The 20,238-nt window shown below is 35.8% G+C and overlaps 1 protein-coding gene across 1 annotated transcript in view; it reads left to right on the top strand.

Moving 5' to 3' along the window:
• The first annotated feature begins 1,446 nt into the window (after positions 1–1,446).
• Positions 1,447–20,238, top strand: part of fat4 (FAT atypical cadherin 4) — a 98,526-nt gene continuing 79,734 nt past the window's right edge. Inside the window, exon 1 of the mRNA XM_006629160.3 lies at positions 1,447–7,134. Coding sequence (XP_006629223.2) covers positions 2,029–7,134 — 5,106 coding nt within the window. The 5' untranslated portion in view covers positions 1,447–2,028. The remainder of the gene's footprint in view (positions 7,135–20,238) is intronic.

The raw sequence follows: 20,238 nt of genomic DNA, 5'->3' as shown, positions 1-20,238 counted from the left end.
TGTGCTTTCTTTCGTCCATACAGTATGTACTATCTGAACCTTATGTATGTATGTTGTTGTTATTTGTACGTATACATTATTCATAAGCTTTAACATAAGAAGGAGACGAAAATATGACACTACAGCAACCTTTAGTATGCAAATTTTAGATACAAAACCTCATCTTTCATGATATCCGCACTAGTATACAGTATGTGTGTCAATGGGAATGCAGTGCATTTTTAAAAGAAGTTGTATTATAATAAAAGACTTATTAGTACAGGCATGTATCGAAATAGCTTATTTTACTTTTTAATTTGTTATTTTGAAATAAGTTTTCTCAGTATTCATTGAAATAGCATGAATACTATTAAAATAATGTTTTATTTTACAGTAGCCTGTAATATGTTCTTTCTCTTGATTGCATGCAAATAATACTATTTTATTCTAATGAGACTGTTTTATATACAGTAGCATTCTTTTATTTTGTTATTTAAATTATTATTATTAGTATTGTTGTTGTTACTGTTGGCCAGAAACATTAATTTATGTCTGTAATGTTACCCAGTAGTTCTTGCCATTATAAACGTTAATATAATGAGCACTAGATGGCGCTCAATACCCATAAGTAAGCAGCTAGTAAATCCTAAACTTTAAACAAAATTCCTAATATTTTGAACTAATTGGTAATGCATCTGATATATAACGTCAATTTACATCGGTGCAATCTGTATTTCTATATAGATATTTATCCGTTTTTAGTTTAAGTTTTTAGATTATTTAAAGTAAGTATAACAAAAATATTTTAAACAATATTTTAACTTGATCTTCTGCAGATTATAATGAACTCATTGTCATAACTACTACTGCTGAAGTGATAATGAACAAAACTATGCAAAGAAACGATTCAGAAATACTTTTAAAATATGTTCTGACATTAGGAGTGTAATCATTGACAGTAGATGTACTATTTCAGAACGCTTCACCTAAAATCAGGTAACTCAACCTTAAAGTAACTCAACATTTCCATAATAAAGAAGCACTCGTATATGGAACAGTTTTTTCACTCTTTTTCCATCAACATCCATTACATAACGTCTACTGACAGTCGGAAATCTAAACGCTGAAACAAATCAAACTACCTATAGGACTTCAGTAATTTAATTTGGGAGCTTTTCGTAACTATGAAACAGTTAATAAACTTGACCATATAGCATTCCAAGACAAGCCTCTTAATCCCCTTTGAGTTATTATTGTAACAGCCTAACGGTCCTGTAGCCAAAACCATCTCCTCCTCACTCACCTCATAAGTGCCTGTCGCTTGTTTCGACTGACACGGCAAACAACAATCCACTGGAGGAGGCTTGGCCTCCGAAGCACTCTCAGGGGCAGGAACGTACGCAGCAGACCAATAGATAGACTAGTAGGTGGGACATTTCAAACTTCGGCTTTGTTGGGGTGAGTTGCTGAGGACCTATGCCTAAATGACTGAAGTTTTTGCTCCGTTATAGTACTGAAAGACCGTACTCATTGATCCAAGAACAGTGAAAACTTGAGAGTTGCTTTACCCAGTTTGAAGCGTGCAGTAACAATTATTCTCCTTTCACAGTCTGAGTTTTATAGAGATTTATGCGTATAGCGGAAAAAAAACTATAGTTTCAGATTTTATTGTGTTATGCTGTTTGCTGTGTAGAATGGAACTTCCAGAAAACATGAAATCAGCTAAATGATGAGAAAAAATATATGGAGGACTGTTATGGAACTTTCTCAAAGTTGACACGCAAGGACCTTCTTTGCAATGCTACCTGGTAATTCCTGAATCCACTGTTGGACTTTTTCTTCTTTTGTGAAAAGAATAGAAAACGTAAGGAATACTTTAAAGAAGATAACGAAGAAAACGATTCAAGTTTTACCTGCGCCGAAAAAACGTCATACACATCTATTGCACTGCCAATATGAATATTGCGCTTTACTGTTTGTAATTTTAATCAAAGTTGATGCATTATAAGCAAAGACGCTGCCCTGGAAAGGTGGACTGGGATTTTAACCATGGCGTTTTCAGGTAGGAGTTTAAACAGACTTTGCTTGGTTATTTTAATATTGTGGACTTTTTGGAGGGATGCCGCATCCAGTCAAGTTCGTCAGGAGTTTCAGGTACTGGAAGAGCAGCCCATTGGCACCTATGTGGGTACTATACAAACTAAACCGAGTTTCACTTATCGATTTAGCGAACACCACGAACTGTTTGCAATTAACGGTACCACGGGTGTCATTTACACCACATCAGTGATTGACAGAGAAATGTTACGAAGCAACGCAATTAATATAGTGGTCTTGTCTAGTCAACCCACTTATCCTACCGAAGTCAGGATTGTTGTACTGGATATAAACGACAACTCTCCAGTGTTTCCTGATCCGTCGATTGTTGTATCTTTCAAGGAAGATGCCAGCAGTGGCAGGCAGGTGATACTCGACACCGCTACTGATGCCGACATTGGAAGTAACGGAGTAGATCATACAACCTACAGAATAGTTGATGGTAATGAAAAAGGGAAATTTCGTTTGGATATTACAGTCAATCCAAGTGGAGAAGGGGCATTCTTGCATTTGGTTTCAACTGGAGGCTTAGACAGGGAATCCACACCCTTTTACCAACTCTTGGTTGAAGTTGAGGACAAAGGCGAACCTAAACGATTTGGTTACCTGCAAGTAAATGTAACGATACAAGATATTAATGACAACCCGCCCACCTTTGACGAAAATCATTATCAAACGAGCGTTTTTGAAAATGCTGCAATTGGTTCAAGTGTTTTGCAAATAACCGCTAAAGACCTGGACGAGGGGGCAAACGGAGATATCAGATATTTTCTGGATGAGGGAACACCTTTCCAAATTGACCCTAAAGCAGGCACCATTACAATAAAAGAACCGCTGGATTATGAAAGCAAAAAGGAGTACTCCTTAACAATTCATGCAGTTGACAATGGAGTACCTTCCCTTTCAGGTAGGTCAGAGGCAACCATTAAACTTCTGGATGTTAATGATAATGATCCAGTGGTAAAATTCAGATATTTTCCTACTAGTTCCAAGTTTGCTTCTGTTGATGAAAATGCTCAGATTGGCACAGTAGTCGCTTTATTAACTGTCTCAGACGCAGATTCACCTTCAGCCAATGGGAATATTTCAGTTTCAATTTTAGGTGGAAACGAACAAAGACACTTTGAGGTTCACAGTTCCCTAGTTCCACATCTGAGCTTAATCAAAGTAGCTAGTGTTTTGGACAGGGAGCGCATTTCTTCCTATAACCTCACCGTCTCTGTATCTGACAATGGCAGACCTGTGGCCAGGTCCTCTTTTGCTAGCTTGGTGATTTATGTGAATGATATTAACGATCACCCCCCCATTTTCCAGGAGAGTTTGTACAGAGTTGACATCAGTGAAGACATACCAAAAGGCAGCTACATTAAAGGGGTTTCAGCAACAGATGGTGACTCTGGGCAAAATGCCAACCTGCGGTACTCGATAGTGTCTGGAAACAGTTTAGGTTGGTTTGCCATCAGTGAAAATAGTGGTTTGGTGACCAGTTCTGCTCTGCTAGACAGGGAAATTGCATCTGCAGTTGTCCTGAACATTAGTGCCAAAGATCAAGGGGTTCAGCCCAAGATTTCATATGCAAAATTGATAGTGAACATTACTGATGTTAATGATCAGGTTCCTAGCTTTACACAGAGTTCTTATCATGTCTCTATAGTAGAGCATTCTCCAGCAGGCACTGAGCTATTAGTGCTGTCAGCTACTGATGAGGATCTAGGAGCGAATGGAACCATACACTTCTTGTTTGATGCTGAAACTCCACCCCATATCCAGGATTTGTTTCGTCTGGATACAGTTTCTGGAAGATTAAGCACAGCTACAGAGTTAGACAGGGAAGAGAAAGAAAAATACCTGTTATTCATCCAGGCAATAGACTCGGGCAGTCCTCCACTTCATTCAGTAACTAAAGTAAACATAACACTGAAAGATATAAATGATAATAGCCCTGTTTTCTACCCAGTCCAATATTTTGCTAACATTAAGGAAAATGAACCACCTGCCTCTTATGTCACCACTGTGTCAGCTACAGATCCTGATTTGAGAAACAATGGAACAGTGAGATATATTATCACAGCAGGAGACACTTTTAAATTTCACATAAATAGTAATACTGGTGTAATCTCTACACTGGTTTCCCTAGACAGGGAGGAAAAGACAACATACCAGCTCCAGGTGACAGCAGCTGATGGTGGGAACCTTCGCTCTCACACTCAGGCGATTGTCACAATCACTGTTATAGATACTCAAGACAACCCCCCTTCTTTTAGCCAGAGTGTCTACAGTTTTGTTATTTTTGAAAATGTCAAAATAGGCTCCATTATCGGCACTGTGTCTGCTTCCACACTTGACCTGAACACCAACATTACCTATTTAATCGCATCTGGAGACCAAAGAGGGCTCTTTGTTATTAACAGTGCCACGGGTCAAATCACTGCATCCAGTCTGATAGATAGAGAAGAGCAAGCATTTTATCAGCTTAAAGTAATTGCAAGAGGGGGAGAAGTGACAGGGGATGCTCTTGTTAATATTACTGTAAAGGATTTAAATGACAATGCACCCCGTTTCCCTCTCTCTGTCGAACACATAAATGCTGTTGAAAACTGGGGAACAGGGCATCATATATTTCAAGCCAAGGCAGTGGATCCTGATGAAGGCACAAATGGCATGGTGCTATATAGCCTGAGACAAAACCCAAAAGGCTTTTTTCATATCAATGAAAAGCATGGACTTATTACTTTAACTGGGCCCCTGGAAATAACAACAAGCACATATCAAATAGAGGTCTTGGCATCTGATATGGGGGTTCCTCAGCGCACGGCCAGCTTAATTTTAACGGTTAGTGTGTATGATGTCAATGATAACGCACCTGTGTTTGATCAGCTTTCATATGAAGTCACTATTTCTGAGTCTGAGCCTGTAAACAGTAGATTTTTTAAAGTAGAAGCTACTGACAAAGACTCAGGTTTAAATGGGGAAATATTTTATGACATAATTGGAGGAAATATTAGAGATGCCTTTGGCATTTTTCCTGATGGGCAGCTGTACATCAAAGCAGAATTAGACAGAGAAGTACAAGACAGATATCACTTGGTAGTGGTTGCAACAGATAGGGCTGTGGAGCCCCTAAGTGCTACAGTTAATGTAACTGTGATTTTGGAAGATGTGAATGACAATCGACCACTATTTAACAGTACAAATTATGTATTTTACTTTGAAGAAGAGCAGAAGAGAGGGTCTTTTGTTGGCCAGGTATTTGCTGAAGATAAAGATTTTGGGCCAAACAGTGAAGTTAGGTATGTCTTTGAAATACCTCAGCCAAATTTTGAGTTAAACACTATAACTGGGGAGCTAACAAGCACACAGCAGTTTGACAGGGAACTGTTAATGAGGCAGAGAGGTGCTGCAATGTTCAGCTTTACAGTCATATCTTCAGATCAAGGATTGCCCAAGCCGCTGAAAGACCAGGCTAAAGTTCAGGTTTATATCAGAGATATTAATGATAACACACCCAAATTTACCAAAGACATTTACCAAGCATCTATTTCTGAGTCCGCCCAAAATATGACACAGGTGCTTAGAGTGTCTGCCTCAGATGTGGATGAAAGTGAAAATGGGCTTATACACTATCATATTAAGGGGGGGAATGAAGAAAAAAAGTTTGCAATTGACAGCAGCTCAGGTCAAGTTACACTAGTAGGTAAACTGGATTATGAAGCCACAGCGTCTTACTCCCTAAAAATATTAGCTGTGGATTCTGGAAATGTGCCACTTTCTTCATCTTGTATGCTGAGCATCAATGTCCTGGATGAAAATGACAACTCTCCTTCATTCCCCAAGTCTGTTTTGACTGTCGATGTTCTGGAAAATATGAGAATAGGAGAGTTAGTGGTATCTGTAACTGCCACGGATTCTGATTCAGGAGACAACGCTGAAATAACTTACAGCATTACTGCAACCAACAATCATGGGACATTCAGTATCAGCCCCAACACTGGAAGCATTTTCCTTGTAAAAAAGCTGGATTTTGAGACGCAGTCCCTATATAAACTAAACATCACAGCTAAGGACAATGGGAGACCTCCAAGGTCATCATCTATTCCAGTAATCATACATGTAAGAGATTTCAATGATAATCCACCAAGTTTCACTCCTGGTGACGTTTTTAAATCCATTCCAGAAAACTTGCCTGTTGCTACCTCAGTAATGACTGTGACAGCTCATGACACAGATGCGGACATTAATGGAAAGCTGGAATACTCTATCATTCAACAGACTCCTAGGGGAAACCATTTTACCATCGATCCCATTACTGGGACAATATATACAAACAAAGACATAGACAGAGAGTTTTCCAATCTCTTTGAACTAACAGTCAAAGCAACCGATCAAGCTGTCCCAGTTGAATTCAGACGCTTTGCATTAAAAAATGTGACTATTTGGGTAACAGATCTCAATGATAATGTCCCAACTTTTATTTCTCAAAATGCTCTTGTTGCCGAATCCACAATTGTAATTGGCTCTATCCTAACGACAGTTGTGGCCTTTGATCCAGATGAAGGGGCAAACGGAGAAGTAGAATATGAATTGTTGAAAGGGGACTCCAACACTTTTATAATGGACCGCTACAGTGGGGACATCAGAGTGGCTTCGCCTTTGGTACCATCTAAACTTATTTACAGCCTCACCGTGTCAGCCACTGACCATGGGACAGAAAGAAAAACAGCTAAGACAGACCTCACCATCATTCTCCAAGGTTCCGATGGGCCGGTGTTTTCACAGCCAAAATACATAACAATACTAAAAGAAGGGCAGCCCCCTGGTACTGATGTGATATCTCTGGATGCCTCAAGTCCTAGAGGCTCTGAGACCAAGGTGGAATTTTACATTGTGTCAGTGCGCTGTGGCGGAAAGCCTGTGGGTCGGGTATTCACCATAGGGCGCCATACTGGAGTCATCCAAACTGCTGCTGAACTGGACAGAGAGCAGGGCTCTGACCTCTACCTGGTGGATGTGTACGCCATGGAGGCAGATGCCAGTCTACCCAGGACACAGAGAGCTGAGGTAAGTATCTGGACATGGTTTATTAACATTAAAATTGAGTTGAGAGGGAACTAGCTTTTAAAAAGAGGTCACTGAAAAAAGCCTTAGGATGTTGAATTTACTTTAAGGTAATATGAAACTGTAGAAAATGCTTCTTTTTTTAAAAATGTTTTTGAAACTTTATTATCGTATTATCTTATGACTCTGTTTACGCAGTGTTCGAGATCAGGGGCTCCAGCTGGACGTTTCTTACTGTAGTATCTAAGAAAACATGAAGTGAAAAAAAATACTTCATTGTGCCTTATTTTCAAAGTTAATTAAGTTCCTTTTCTTTTTAGGTTGCTTTTCTTTTCCTTTTCTAGTTGTTTTAAGGTGAAGTAAGATTGTTTAGCGGTCTTAATTTTATTGTTTCAGTTTGCAAATAAAGACCGCCTTAAACAATGTTTAAGGTTTTGTATTTTTTGGAAAAACTGAGATAAATGCCACATATTATATGCTTTAACCTCTGTTATTAATTTAAATATCATTTGGCTGTAGTAGAATAACATACCTAAAGAATAAAAAGGAATAGTTACAGTAGTTCTGCTAATTTCTGACATGTGTCTTGACTTGCTGCATAATCAGTATGGTGTTTCCCTTCTCCAGTGAACCAACATATTCTGAAGTTTTATTACCAACAGAAGACATTTTGTGTTGGTTACTAAAGGCAGATACCGGAATCCTTTAAAGTGAGAAAACCAAGATTATGGGGGATTTTTATTTGAATCCCTGCTGGAACAGGGTGGTCCTCCCATAGTTCTTGTGTCACTGGCTTTGCTCTGCAGGGAATAAGTGACCATAAAACTGGTGTGACCTTTTAAGACTCCATGAATACATTCTTTAAAAAAATATTTTAATGCTGAAACGTAAGCTATCCATTCAACGTGCATTATATGATGCACCTTTTAAGCTTCTTTTTAATTTTCCCTGTGGGATAGAGTGAGTTCTCTGAAGTAGAACACTGAAATTCTAAACCTAGTTTGGGTGGCTGAACACCAGCCACTCCTTAAATGAAAAACAAATGTGACTCTATATATGCATTTTGGAAATTCAGCTGGAAGCTAAAATTTCATGTTATTATAGGCTTGATGTTATGAGTTTATAAATTCCTTTTTTAAGTGAAACCAAAATAATTTTGCTGTAGCTTCCTTGAAAAATGTGTTTTTCATTATCACTTTAAAACTAGCTGACACATTTTAGGTTTTTAAGACTTTGAGTGTAATTAGATGCTTTTGCTTCATGTCACTTTAACAATTCAGCTTAGGAAAGCTGAAATTGAAATTCAATACGGGAACTAAAAAATTGCACTTCAAAAAAATCAAACATTATTAAGATCCACAACAATACAGAATAACAAAACATGTTGTTTACATATGAATAGATCTTTAAATGTTTCTAAATCTCTAGAAAATAGAAAAAAAATACTTTTGAATACAACATTGCAAAGCTATGCAGAACATGGAGTAACAACTTAAATTCAGAATAATTGTAGTCTTCTCGTTTATAACGACTACAATTATGCTTTGACTTAAATTTACATTTTCGGTCTATTCATTGCAGTGTGTAACTTTTTGTACATTGTAACTGAAATGAATGCTTATGTAATAAGAAACAAATTAAGCAAGACATGGGATACAGTGTTTATTTTGTTTGAGTTTAGTTGTGTAACTTTATCAAGTACAGATTCTGCCAGGCACAACTGATATGGGTCTTGATCCAAGGCTTTGTTTTTTTTTTCTTTTGCTGGATAACAAGGGTTTAAAAAAATGTAAAAGGATTAACGCCAAAAGCAAAATGTGTATGTATGTGAGCCGAAATTTCTATGCAAATACATTTTTGTCCAATTATTACAGTAATTAGTGCTACAAGTCATAATAGCTTAGGCTATAGTTTGCTTGCACAAGGAGAAGAAATAAAATGTTTAGCAACATAAGGGATTAACCTGGTTTATTGCTTCAAAAGCTGAGATAAATATGGTGCACCATTATCAAAATTTTATACCTGATCAATGTAGAAGCAATATTTACAATACCTAGTACAGCTGAATTAATGACCCTGGCAATAAAAATGCCTAAAATACTTACATAAGTAAAAGTGTTTTTCAATTAATTAATTTTTCTGCTGTAAACCCAGAAGATATGGTAATGTTTTGTACTGGTTGATAAAAAAGGACATAATTATTTACTTGGTGTCCAAAGTATGTGATTTTTTCCAAGAGATAAGCACAACAAAGAAACCTGTACAAGAAAGTTGCTTGTGAAATATTTTGAAGTACTGTACCAAAAGTCTCCCTCTTTCATCTTTTAGGGTTGAGGACGTTAGAGTATCTTGAGCTGTCAAAAGATTAAAATCCTGTAGGACTGCCATTTTTGATGAGTTAATATGACACTTCGAGTTTCAGTTTTTAATTTGTTTCCCTTTCTTCACACAAAACGTTGGTAGGGGCCTCAATGGAATTTGTTTTACCTGTCTTTGGAAACTTAGACAATGTTGTTCAAATAGGCTTTGCTTAACATGTTTTTTAAAAACTCTGACAGACAACAAGGCAGTGCTGTGGTACTTTTAGCACTCTAGGTAATTAGCTTTTCCAAATCTCAAATTTGTTAGACCTCATTGTTTTTTCTTACCAGCTTCCTTCAATGACAGATTTAAAACAGCACATGACTAAAGGAAGTGGGAGTAAAATTGTTTTTGTGCAGGGCTGGACTGTGTTGGGTACAAGGGAGCTTCCACATTCCTGGCGGTATTCTTAGACTTCATAGAGTGGAACACAGATGGCCACAGCAGATAAAGGTGTCTTATAATTGTTTACTTTCCTTGACACCTTGTCTGTGTCTCCCTGTGTCACCATGAAGACAGTTCATAGGATTTAATATCATTCACATTCTAAGTAGGGAGTGCTGTGGCTTAATAGGTTAGTGGACAGAAGAAAATAAGCCAGGACGTCAGTCAGCTGGAAGAAGGAGCCTTGAAAGAAATGCATAATTACAACAATTAAATAATCATTAAGTTTCCATCTCGGTATATTCTGTACTTTATGTTTGACCGAAAAACGATATGTGCATTGTGTTTGAAAATGGGATTGGAAAATCCTAATTTACTGGAGAGGAAGGAAGGGCAGCTATTTTCCAAGTTGAGCTGAACTTTGCAACAGCCCACTTCCTAGAAAGCTTCTGTGAAGTTGCACATAATTTGCTCCAGTGCAACCTATAGCATTAGAACCAAAGTGAAAGTATAACTAAAGGAAAATCATGACATAAGAGACAAGAAGAGGTAACCAAATAGGAAACTGTGTTATAAATTTACCGCTCAAAGCATGTGTTCAAATCTGTTTTATTAGTAAATTAACTGTATAATGTGGTAAAACCTGGTATTCCCACAGAGACATTAGATATGAGAGGCCTAAAGTTAAGGCAATCTAAAACATTTTCTTACTCCAAGAGTAGATGGTCATTCTGGCTCACAAATGAGACAACAAGGCGTTTCACACAGGCCTCTAGAACAATGAGGCTGTCTTCCTAATACTTCTCTACAGACATTTTTCCTTCTTTTATTGGTGGTCTGTAACTGAGCTCTTATAGATTGATTAAAGATGCATCCAAGCAGATGACAATGAAGATAATGGTGACTGTTTTCACAGCATGGAATAAACCTATTACTTGTTCCTTTGCAGCCGACACATGCTGATGCAGCTACCCACCTGAACTACTATATAACTATTATAGTGTATAATATGTATGATTATTATTGACAGTCCCTTTGGAGCAGTCAGCTAAATACTGAATTTGGTCGGTTTATGTCTTCAAAGTGTATAAACTATCACCTCACAACTTGATCAATTCTTTGGTGTGTTTTGCCTGCTAGGACCAAACCTTTTAACTAAAAATACACCACGTTGGCCTTGAGTCCTCATTGAGTCTTTAATTCACACAAAAGGATGATCAGTTTTGGAAGGTGTACAAGTGTCCCCATCACTTATTCTGATAAGGACAAAGAAGATTTTTAAGTGAGCCCTAAGGACTGGTCCAACTTTCCAAAATGGAACTTGGCAGAAGAGTGCCACTACTCAGAAAATACAATTTCCAGTTTAAATTTATTTTCAAGACATAAACAGGCAAAGGTCCTCACTTTTCTTTGCTGATTTCCTAGTGTTTTTCATAAGTATAATAAGAAAAATTATGTCATAAGAGACAAGAAGAAATTACCAAATGGGGTACTATATTAGAAAGTCTGATATTATGTTGTAATATATAAATAAAATCTCAAAATATTAGAGAAATTAAGCAATACATACAGTAAAGGAACAAGCAATGGTTTTATTCCACGCTGAAGAGAGAAGAAAGAAAACACAACATTTCAGCGGTGTTAGCCTTCTTCAGCTGTGAGAAAGACAGGGCAGTAAGCAAAGGTAATGTAGCAGGAGAACAAAAGCTGGAAGAGAGGAGGAGCGGGAAGCGTGAGCAGGGGACAGACAGAGTGGTCAAGTCAGGTAGTGTGAAGTCAGGATAGGTGAAGGGAGGTGTGAAATGAAACTTACAATAAATAGAGAGAATTTAGGAGAACATTAGTTGAAAGAAGGGGAAAGGTGTGATCCTAGCTGCAGGATAATGTTAGTTTCTGTAGTCTTTCTGATTTGGGAGTTAGAAATACCATCTTTGAGAACACAGACGGAGAGATTAGTGTGATCATGGCCGTCGGAGGTGAAATTAGAAACGATAGGCTTGGAGAAATCTTTAATCTTCACAGCCCTAACATGTTCTCTGAAGCGGTCTCCGAGTCTCCTTCCTGTTTCCCCAATGTTCATGTTGTTGTATGAAATTTTAAATGAGTTGGATGCTGAGGGGTTAAGGAAAATAAATGCTTGTAACCTGAACTACACATGCACAAGAATTCGTGTGGAAAGTTTATTTTTACTAGAGAGATAGATTGCTTTCTACTGTGAATTTGATTGTCATGCTTCATTTACAGTGCATTTTTAGTCTACTGAACACATGGTCAGTGCATGTTGGCTTAATGTTTTCATATATTTTCCTCTCTGCATGTACCCTGTCCTTTTGCCTGCAAGTTGTAAAATACAGAAACATTGAGAATAGAAGTCAGGGAAAGACCTTTCAAAAGTATATGAACCATCATATACTGACTTGGAGTAAATAGTATGTGGAATGTTTTTCTTTTTCTTTTGTAGATAATCAAAGGCAAACTGTGACAGAGTGGTCCAAAATATATATATACTGTATAAAACAAAGAGAGAGATATTTTCACCAAACAGCACCTTTACATTTTTTAAGTAAGCAAAAGACAATGTATATGGGAGCATTTAAAAATTTCTTCCTAGTATGGATAGTGTACCAAAAATCAGACTAATTTCTTCAAATATCACAAATCTTACACAAAAATGTTATTACTAAACTAGACCCACCTAGTATTGTAATTTTTGTGAGTTCAGCATCAGTTACCAGTTAGTTAGCTTTCTTTCTCTGTACATACACCCAGGGTATCCAGTGCTTTATTGGCCAGACTTGTCTAAGAATTGTAAAATAAATGTATCTTAAAGTAAGTGATTGGATTCTGGCATGTGTGTTTATTTAATTTTTCCATTGAATGTAAAACTTATACAGTTAAAAAATATGGCCTTTTCTAGATCCCAAATTGCTACTAGGAAAAATGTCTCAAAGTAGGAGAGTTTATTTTAAGGGTCAACATCAATAAATCCACAGAATGAAAGAGCTGATTTTAGTTATTTGATGTACTGTAATTAACATGATTCCAGTCCAAACTGTGAATAAAATGTCATCTAAAGTTTGTGAGTAGTGTTCCAACCTACATGAACATCAGTGGATCTAGTATTTAAAAAAAGCAATTTACAAAAGCTACACTAACATGACAACATGACAACTTTATATAGTACTACAAAGTGATGGACAGATGTGTGAGGAGTACATCTCAGGAGTTTTTGCATTTTTCCTTTCGCGCAGGTGTCTACTCATAGTCGGTTTAAATTGCAGAACCCATTTCTGTCTTTCAAGACAGAGATTTTAAAAAGTATGTATGTTAGTATGAGGAGACTTCAGCTGAGGTCTTGTTCACTCATTTAAAGATCTTATTGCACTTTTGGAGTAAGAGTAAATGTGGTATCCATAGTATCCTGGCTAATTTCCACTCTGGGAGTCTGCTGGTGTTTGATAGCTGCTCTGTATCACACAGGTGAGTACTGCTCATCAGTGCTGGATGTATAGGACCTTTTCGATACGGAGTGCTTTGGAATCCTTCATGACGAAAGGTGCTTTATAAATATAAGCAATTCTTTTCATTCCCATCTTTCGAGAAAAATGTTATGGGGCTTGTGTATAAAAGTCAAAATTCAGTGAGTGATAAAGGTTTTGGGTGTGTATAGTTTCTGTTTCTGGGTTTAAAATTAAAACCTCCTATTGAAAGATTAATTTTAGGTTCCCATGTGTAATATGTGATGAAATAATTGAAAAAAAACCAGCATATAGTACACAAGATGATAATTTGAAGTTCACATTAAATTTGGTATTTTAATGGTGGAGTTCTTTAAATACCAAAAAAGTGTTCCTAATATATCTTAAGTACAAGGCATATCAGACAGCATCTAGGGTTGATATATCTCTGTTAGAAAGGAGATCCAGTGCAGAACAAATTCATCTGCAGAGGTAGACAGATAATTTAGTAGGAGTGGAAGAAAGGGGATTCATGCATTGCCATCAGACACTTCTGCATTTGTCTGCAAAGTTAAGAATGAAGTCAGGAAAAGATAGACTGGCACCAGAGAAGGAAGTTAATGTTATCATCTTTTTATGAGTTTTCCATTAAGTGAAGTGTACAATACAGTCACATCTCTCACAGGCATCACAGACTTGAATGTTTCTGGCTGCTGTGCTGATTGTAAAAGGGAAAGTGGCTTAGATGTTTTCTGGAAACTTTAACAGGTGTTTATTTCCTTGGGGGAAAGGGTGCTGACTGTAAAAGGGCAAGTATCTTAGATTTTGTCTTTAAACATTAACAGGTGTTTATTTCCTTGGGGAAAAAGGGCGGCACACAGTGTGCTTTACTGTGAACTCTTGACATGGTAATAAAAGATTTTTCTTTTCATGTTTACCATTAATTAGAGACATGAATAATCCCAACAGGTGGTCAATAGACAAAATGACCAGCAGGGTGTGAAAAAGCAGTTTCATATGCTGCAGGTGCTTTCACCACTTGAATCCAAAGTTGTAATGTTCTCTTAACGTTTGTGTTCTAGATGCGCTAAGCCATTCACATACAGTAAAGTTGACTTTAGTGTCTTCAAAGCTTCGCTATTTATTTGGTTTCTTGCTTGGGGTAATCCATAAAACACCAGAGATTATTTGCAGTTGTTTGGATTATTTATTCACTTTGTTCTAATAAACAAACACATAAAATAAAGAGCACATACATTGTTGTAGTCCACTCTCAAAATGGCATATTAATGGCGTAATTAAACCAACATTTCTGTTTAAAAGGAAAAAACAAAATTTATATATGTATTTATATATAAGCACCATGTAAAATGCAGGGTTCCAGGCACAATTTTGAAATACTTTTCTTGAGGTGTTAGGGACAGATACAGTATGTAATGGAAATTGTTACACTTGCAATTAAGGGTGTAATTAATGGAAGGAATGCTGAAAAATAAGAACAGAAAAAATAACGGAAATGCACAAAAAAATCTTGCTAGAATATCCAGATCTGAAGTTTTTTTAGAAAAAGTTGTCATGTTTGAAGTTTACTGTTTTACCGCTCTCCTCTCATAGTCTGTGTCCACTGTGAATACCTAAATCAACTTCTGATTTGTTCAGATTATTCTTATCTATGGTCGTACTGTACTTGCTTTTCCTAAAGTGTAAGAATTGGCACATTGTCCAGAGACAATCTTCTTTTCTGAAATATTAGGCTCATATACATCTGTGCTGGATAGATGAAAACAAAACAATAACTGAAGCATCTGGATTTATTGTTGTGTCCCTGTACCAGCTTGATCAATTTTGATGTGAAGCACATTGTTTTTGTGACCTAGAATCAAAACAATGCCTCTTTTACAGCCTTTTTAACAAATACCTCTTTGGAAAAAAAATAGCTGGTCATTTGGGTATGCACTGACTGTTTTTTCCTCTAATTGAAAACATCTGGCAAACAGGGTAGACTGTAATGCACACATAAATGTTGCTTAAAGCTCTGTGCCCTGATTGGAGTACCTGTGCTTTTTATACAGGCCCTATATGCCAGTTTTTTGGGGGTACTTTTATTAAATTGTTAAATATGATATCTTGAGAAATATTTGGAAGTATTTTTAAACGTTTAGTTTTCCTTCTCATTTGAATGACTATTATGAAGTACTGTACTGTACATGGCTGTTTTTTAGCATGTGTAGGGCATCAACAAGAAATGTTCCTGTCTTTTTAGCTCTGGACGTTTAGTTTTAAATATGTTTTCTACAGGGGAGTGGCTGGATTGGATAAGTTTTTAGTTTCATGAACATTAGAAGATTTTAAAGAAAATTATGTTATTTTTTTAACCAAATATATTCCTAAAATGGGGTAACTTTAATTTAGTTTTAAGGAATACTTTACAAAACTGAATAAGTGGAGTATAAGTCAGAAATATGTACTGTATAATGCAGCATGATTTATGTAGACCTATTAAAGCGGGTAATCAATTAATAGATAAGACTATGGTAGAAGCAGTAAATATTAAGAACTATGTGGAAGTATTGTAAGAACTTATAGCAAGTTTCAAGATATTTTGACACATTATATTATGCACATTTAATTATTGAATGACTTACCAAAACATATACCTATACTTTTCTAAACTATTTTAAATACTTTTAGTATGCATGTTTTAAATATACTTTGATGGATTAAGCTCTTAGATCGTAAGGGTAGACAATTTTTTTGTCATCAAATTTTCCTAACCTTTTAAAAGGGATAGTGAATGGATTTAACATTGCATACAACTCTTTCTGGAGCTAGTTGTGACATTGATTAATTAGGAGAAACAGAATGCCTTTTATGCATTAAGATCTTTGTAAATAATTTGCTATTTTTTTTCCTTCTTTATCTTTAGGTGAGCTGTGTGTGAATTTTAACAAGTTTATTTTAGTTGAAAAATCTGAACAAATAATTATTTTACGGATTATATTTAACAACTTTAGTTATGTTTGATACTGTTATAAGAGACTGCCATTTTTTACTGTAGTTTAAAACTGCTGTTTCTTTCATCTTCTCCATCTTAATACTTAGCCAATGTACTGAAATAAATACTGACTCTTTACTGTGCTTTGAAGTTATTTTGCTTGTTTAGGTTTTACCTTCCAATTTTAGCACTGTTGCTTTGTCATTACCAGACCTTCAGAGATTAAAAATGTTTTACTATTTTAAAATCTTGTCAACTCCACAGTTGACAGGCGTTACGTCTGCCAACAAAGTAAAATAGGCATGTTTCAATTTCCTAAACTCACAAATGTGTTTTAATTCAATGATGCACTTTGTATTATGGATTGTTTTATAGTATCAAATGTGTGTTGTGATGGCAGATGGTTCGAATTAAGTATTGAAGAGTTGGAAGTATTGAAGAGTATTGAAGGTTGTGATGCAAAGATATTCTTGTGCTTTACTGCTGTATTGATTTATGCAAGTTTGTGAATCTGTTCGTCTTCTGAAGAAGCTTCTCTTAAAAAGTTCTTTTTTTCAAAAATGTTAATTTTAAGTTCTCAACAATGATTCTATGTCGGGGGTTTTCAAAACCTAGATTTTATTCCTAGGAAATTACACTTTTTTGAGATACTGTTCTGTGAAAAGTAAATCAATTAAAAATAGTGTGGCATAAATTTCCTCTTTTCTGAAAGTGAAGTTTTAATGGTTTAAAGATGTCCAGTAGTTAAAAAAGTTTTTAGTTCTACAGAAACACAGTGAATGAGAATAACGTCTTAGAAAGTTAAAAGGATCACCATTTTTAGAATGTTTCTATATTTGTTGAAGAAGCATTCTACAATACACTGTAAATTCAATTAACAAAATGCATTTGAGTCTGTTCTGAATTCATGCAAGATTTGGCAGGTCCTATAGTAATTCCTTTACAGGCTAAGCACTGGACCCTTGGCAACTGACGTACTGTACCAGCTGTGTGCGACAAGAACCAGCAGAGCGTGTGACTTGCAGTGCACAATCTCTGCGTGCTGCTTTTATTTTTCCGACATCCTACAAGTTTAGGACTCATTAATAATGATTTGGATATTACTACACATCAAGCTCCCTTACAGATTAGATCATAAAGCAGCAGTCAGTCTTTCAGCCTTTCCATTTTTGATTACTCTAGCAGATAGGTATGCCTCAGCTGTGAATTCATTCAAAAGATGAAATTATTTTTGTACCATTCTTCCTCACATTACTGTTTATTCGTTTACCTTATTATTTAAAGGAAAGAATGTATTAAATTGATTTTTGGTTTACAACATGTAATTATCTATTACATAAACATATTGTCATTCTATTTAAATTAAAAAAGAGTTTGAAAATCTTTTGACTTGACATTAATAAATGTGTCTTATGACTACTTCGGTTTTTGGCAGAATTCCCAAAGTGGTATAACAAATTCTTGGACGTTTACTTGTGTACCTATTTACAAATATTTACAGTACACATACTCTTAAAGGAAGAACAGTATTACCTCATGAGGTAAGAGGTGCTATGGATTGTGCCAGGGGTGCTAGGGTGATGGTGGAATTTGCTTCATGAACAAAAACAGTGATAGATCTGTGACCATGCATATTGTTTAAGATATTAAAGAATGAACTTTGTCTTCATAGGTCAGGGTTATCAATTTCATATAGTTAGATTGTCGAATTCTATCAAGTAAATGTAAAAGGTCAACGTAAAAGTAAAACCAATCTGATTTCTTCATTTTATTCTCCATATGGAGCTAATCATAAAATAATATTTACTGTCACTTGACCTGTGTGCCAATTGTATTGAGGTTCTTCTAAATATTATATTCAATATATTTTTTGTTGCATATTTTCCACTTTTTGATGCTTCATTCATTTTAAAAAATGCTCAAAATGCACAGCTACAACAAATGAATTACACAGTCGTAATTCTTAATAAATATGTAGATGGAGTAAAACAACTGGGAGTACTTGTACTTGAGTGCTAATGTTATGCTGTTGTTAATTGGTTGCTATGTTTAACCAGCATGTTAATTTCTGTGAAATGAATTCAATGCTAGTCTCACACCTTTTACATGTATTAAATTTAACAAAGCAATGCTTTATTAAAGATGATAACATTTTTTGTCTTAGTAACCATTTATTTTTGCTCAAGTGGGTGGTGAGTTCTCATTTGTACTTTATACTGTATGTGTCATTGCTTAATAAGACATCAGTACAGCATCAATTCTTGACAGTGATATTTGGGTTCCAGTAGAGAAAAGGGAAATCTGTGTTATAATAAGGCATTTTGTTAAATAACATGTTAGGAGTTCTGAAATGTATCAATAATACTTTACAGAGCAAAACAACAGAACAGCCACGGGGCCTGTGACAACCTTTTGTGTAAAACTCAGTTGTAGTAGTGTTGTAGAATATACCAGGTCGTTTTAATTTCTAGACATGCATTTTATTTTATTGTAAATTGTTAACTCTTTTATTTATGAATGCCAGTTAAAAACTCATTTTTATTCTAAATGGTTCTGTGAGTAACTTGAGGCTTTTTAATGAACCAATAATACACTTGTTTATTACTATCATATACAAATTGTCCATCAAGGTTACAGAAACTTATAAAATGATTTTTTTTTTGTTTCAGCTAAGAACCTAAGAAAAGTTACGTAATCGAGGAGGCCATTCTGCCCATTAAGCATCTTTGGTACATAGTAGTTAATTGATCCAAAGATCTTATCCAGCCATTGCTTGAATGACAACCACTTGGCAGGTTAGCTTGTTCCATGCTCCAACAACATTTTGGGAAAAGATGTGCCTCTTTTTCTTAGTTTTAATTGCACTTCCTCATATTTTTTGTCCTCTGATTCATGGGTCACTGTACATTTTGAAAAGTCCTCTGGGTTGACTTTGTCAACTTTGTCATTGCATAAGCAATGCAAGGCAATTCTTCAATAAAGAAGAATCCTTTAGTGTCTTGCCACTTTTAATGAATATTTACACTATAACCTCATTATATTACATTATAATATTATACATTGGTGGAGACTCCAACTAATTTTTTTGTTCTCTTCAAATTATTTAAGATTATTTAAAACTAGGAAATGGAGACACTTAAAAGTGCTAATTTAAAGTAGGTAAGAGATATGTAACTCTACGCATTAAATACAGTGGATACAGTTCATAGCTACTTTATGGATTGATACTCTCAAGAGAACATACTATAAGAACAAAAAAGGGCTAGAGACAAGAGCAGGCCATTGAGCCTATCGACCCCATTTGGTTACTAGCAGCTAGTTGTAGATCTTATCCAGTCATTTGTTGAAAGACGCCAGGGTATTGACTTCATAAACATGGTTGGGTAGCATGTTTCAGGCCTCCAAATCCCTTTGTGTGCCTCCTGTTCCCAGTTCTAAATGGACTCCTACATACTTTGCACTTGTGTCTTCTGGTTCATGTTTCACTGTTTATTCGAAAGAAGTCCATTGGAGTGACTTTGTCAAAGCCTTTGAGGATTTTGAATACTTGAATCAGGTCTCCTTGCAGTCTTCAAGATTAAAAAAGTTCAATTCATTTAGTGTAAGAGATTCCTTTAAGCTTGGGAATGTATCTAGTTACTCTTCTCTGGACTGTTTCAGAGCAGCAATGTCTTATACATCATACACACTATTCTAAATTAGATCTTATTGCTTCATAGTACAATTGTAGTATAACATCCTTGCTTTAAATATCTATCCTAGCATGTTTGCTTTTTTTGCTTTTAGCTATTTTAAACAACATAAGCATGTAAATCTTTTGCTTAATTAGCTTTCTGAAACTCAGTGTTCTCATTTTGTGTTTGAACTTTATGTCTTTGCTACCCTTTGCATCAAATATTCTGAACTAGT

This window comes from Lepisosteus oculatus, chromosome 1 (genome assembly GCF_040954835.1).
Source record: "Lepisosteus oculatus isolate fLepOcu1 chromosome 1, fLepOcu1.hap2, whole genome shotgun sequence".
Lineage (NCBI taxonomy): Eukaryota > Metazoa > Chordata > Actinopteri > Semionotiformes > Lepisosteidae > Lepisosteus > Lepisosteus oculatus.
This window is presented reverse-complemented; position numbering and strand designations above follow the sequence as displayed.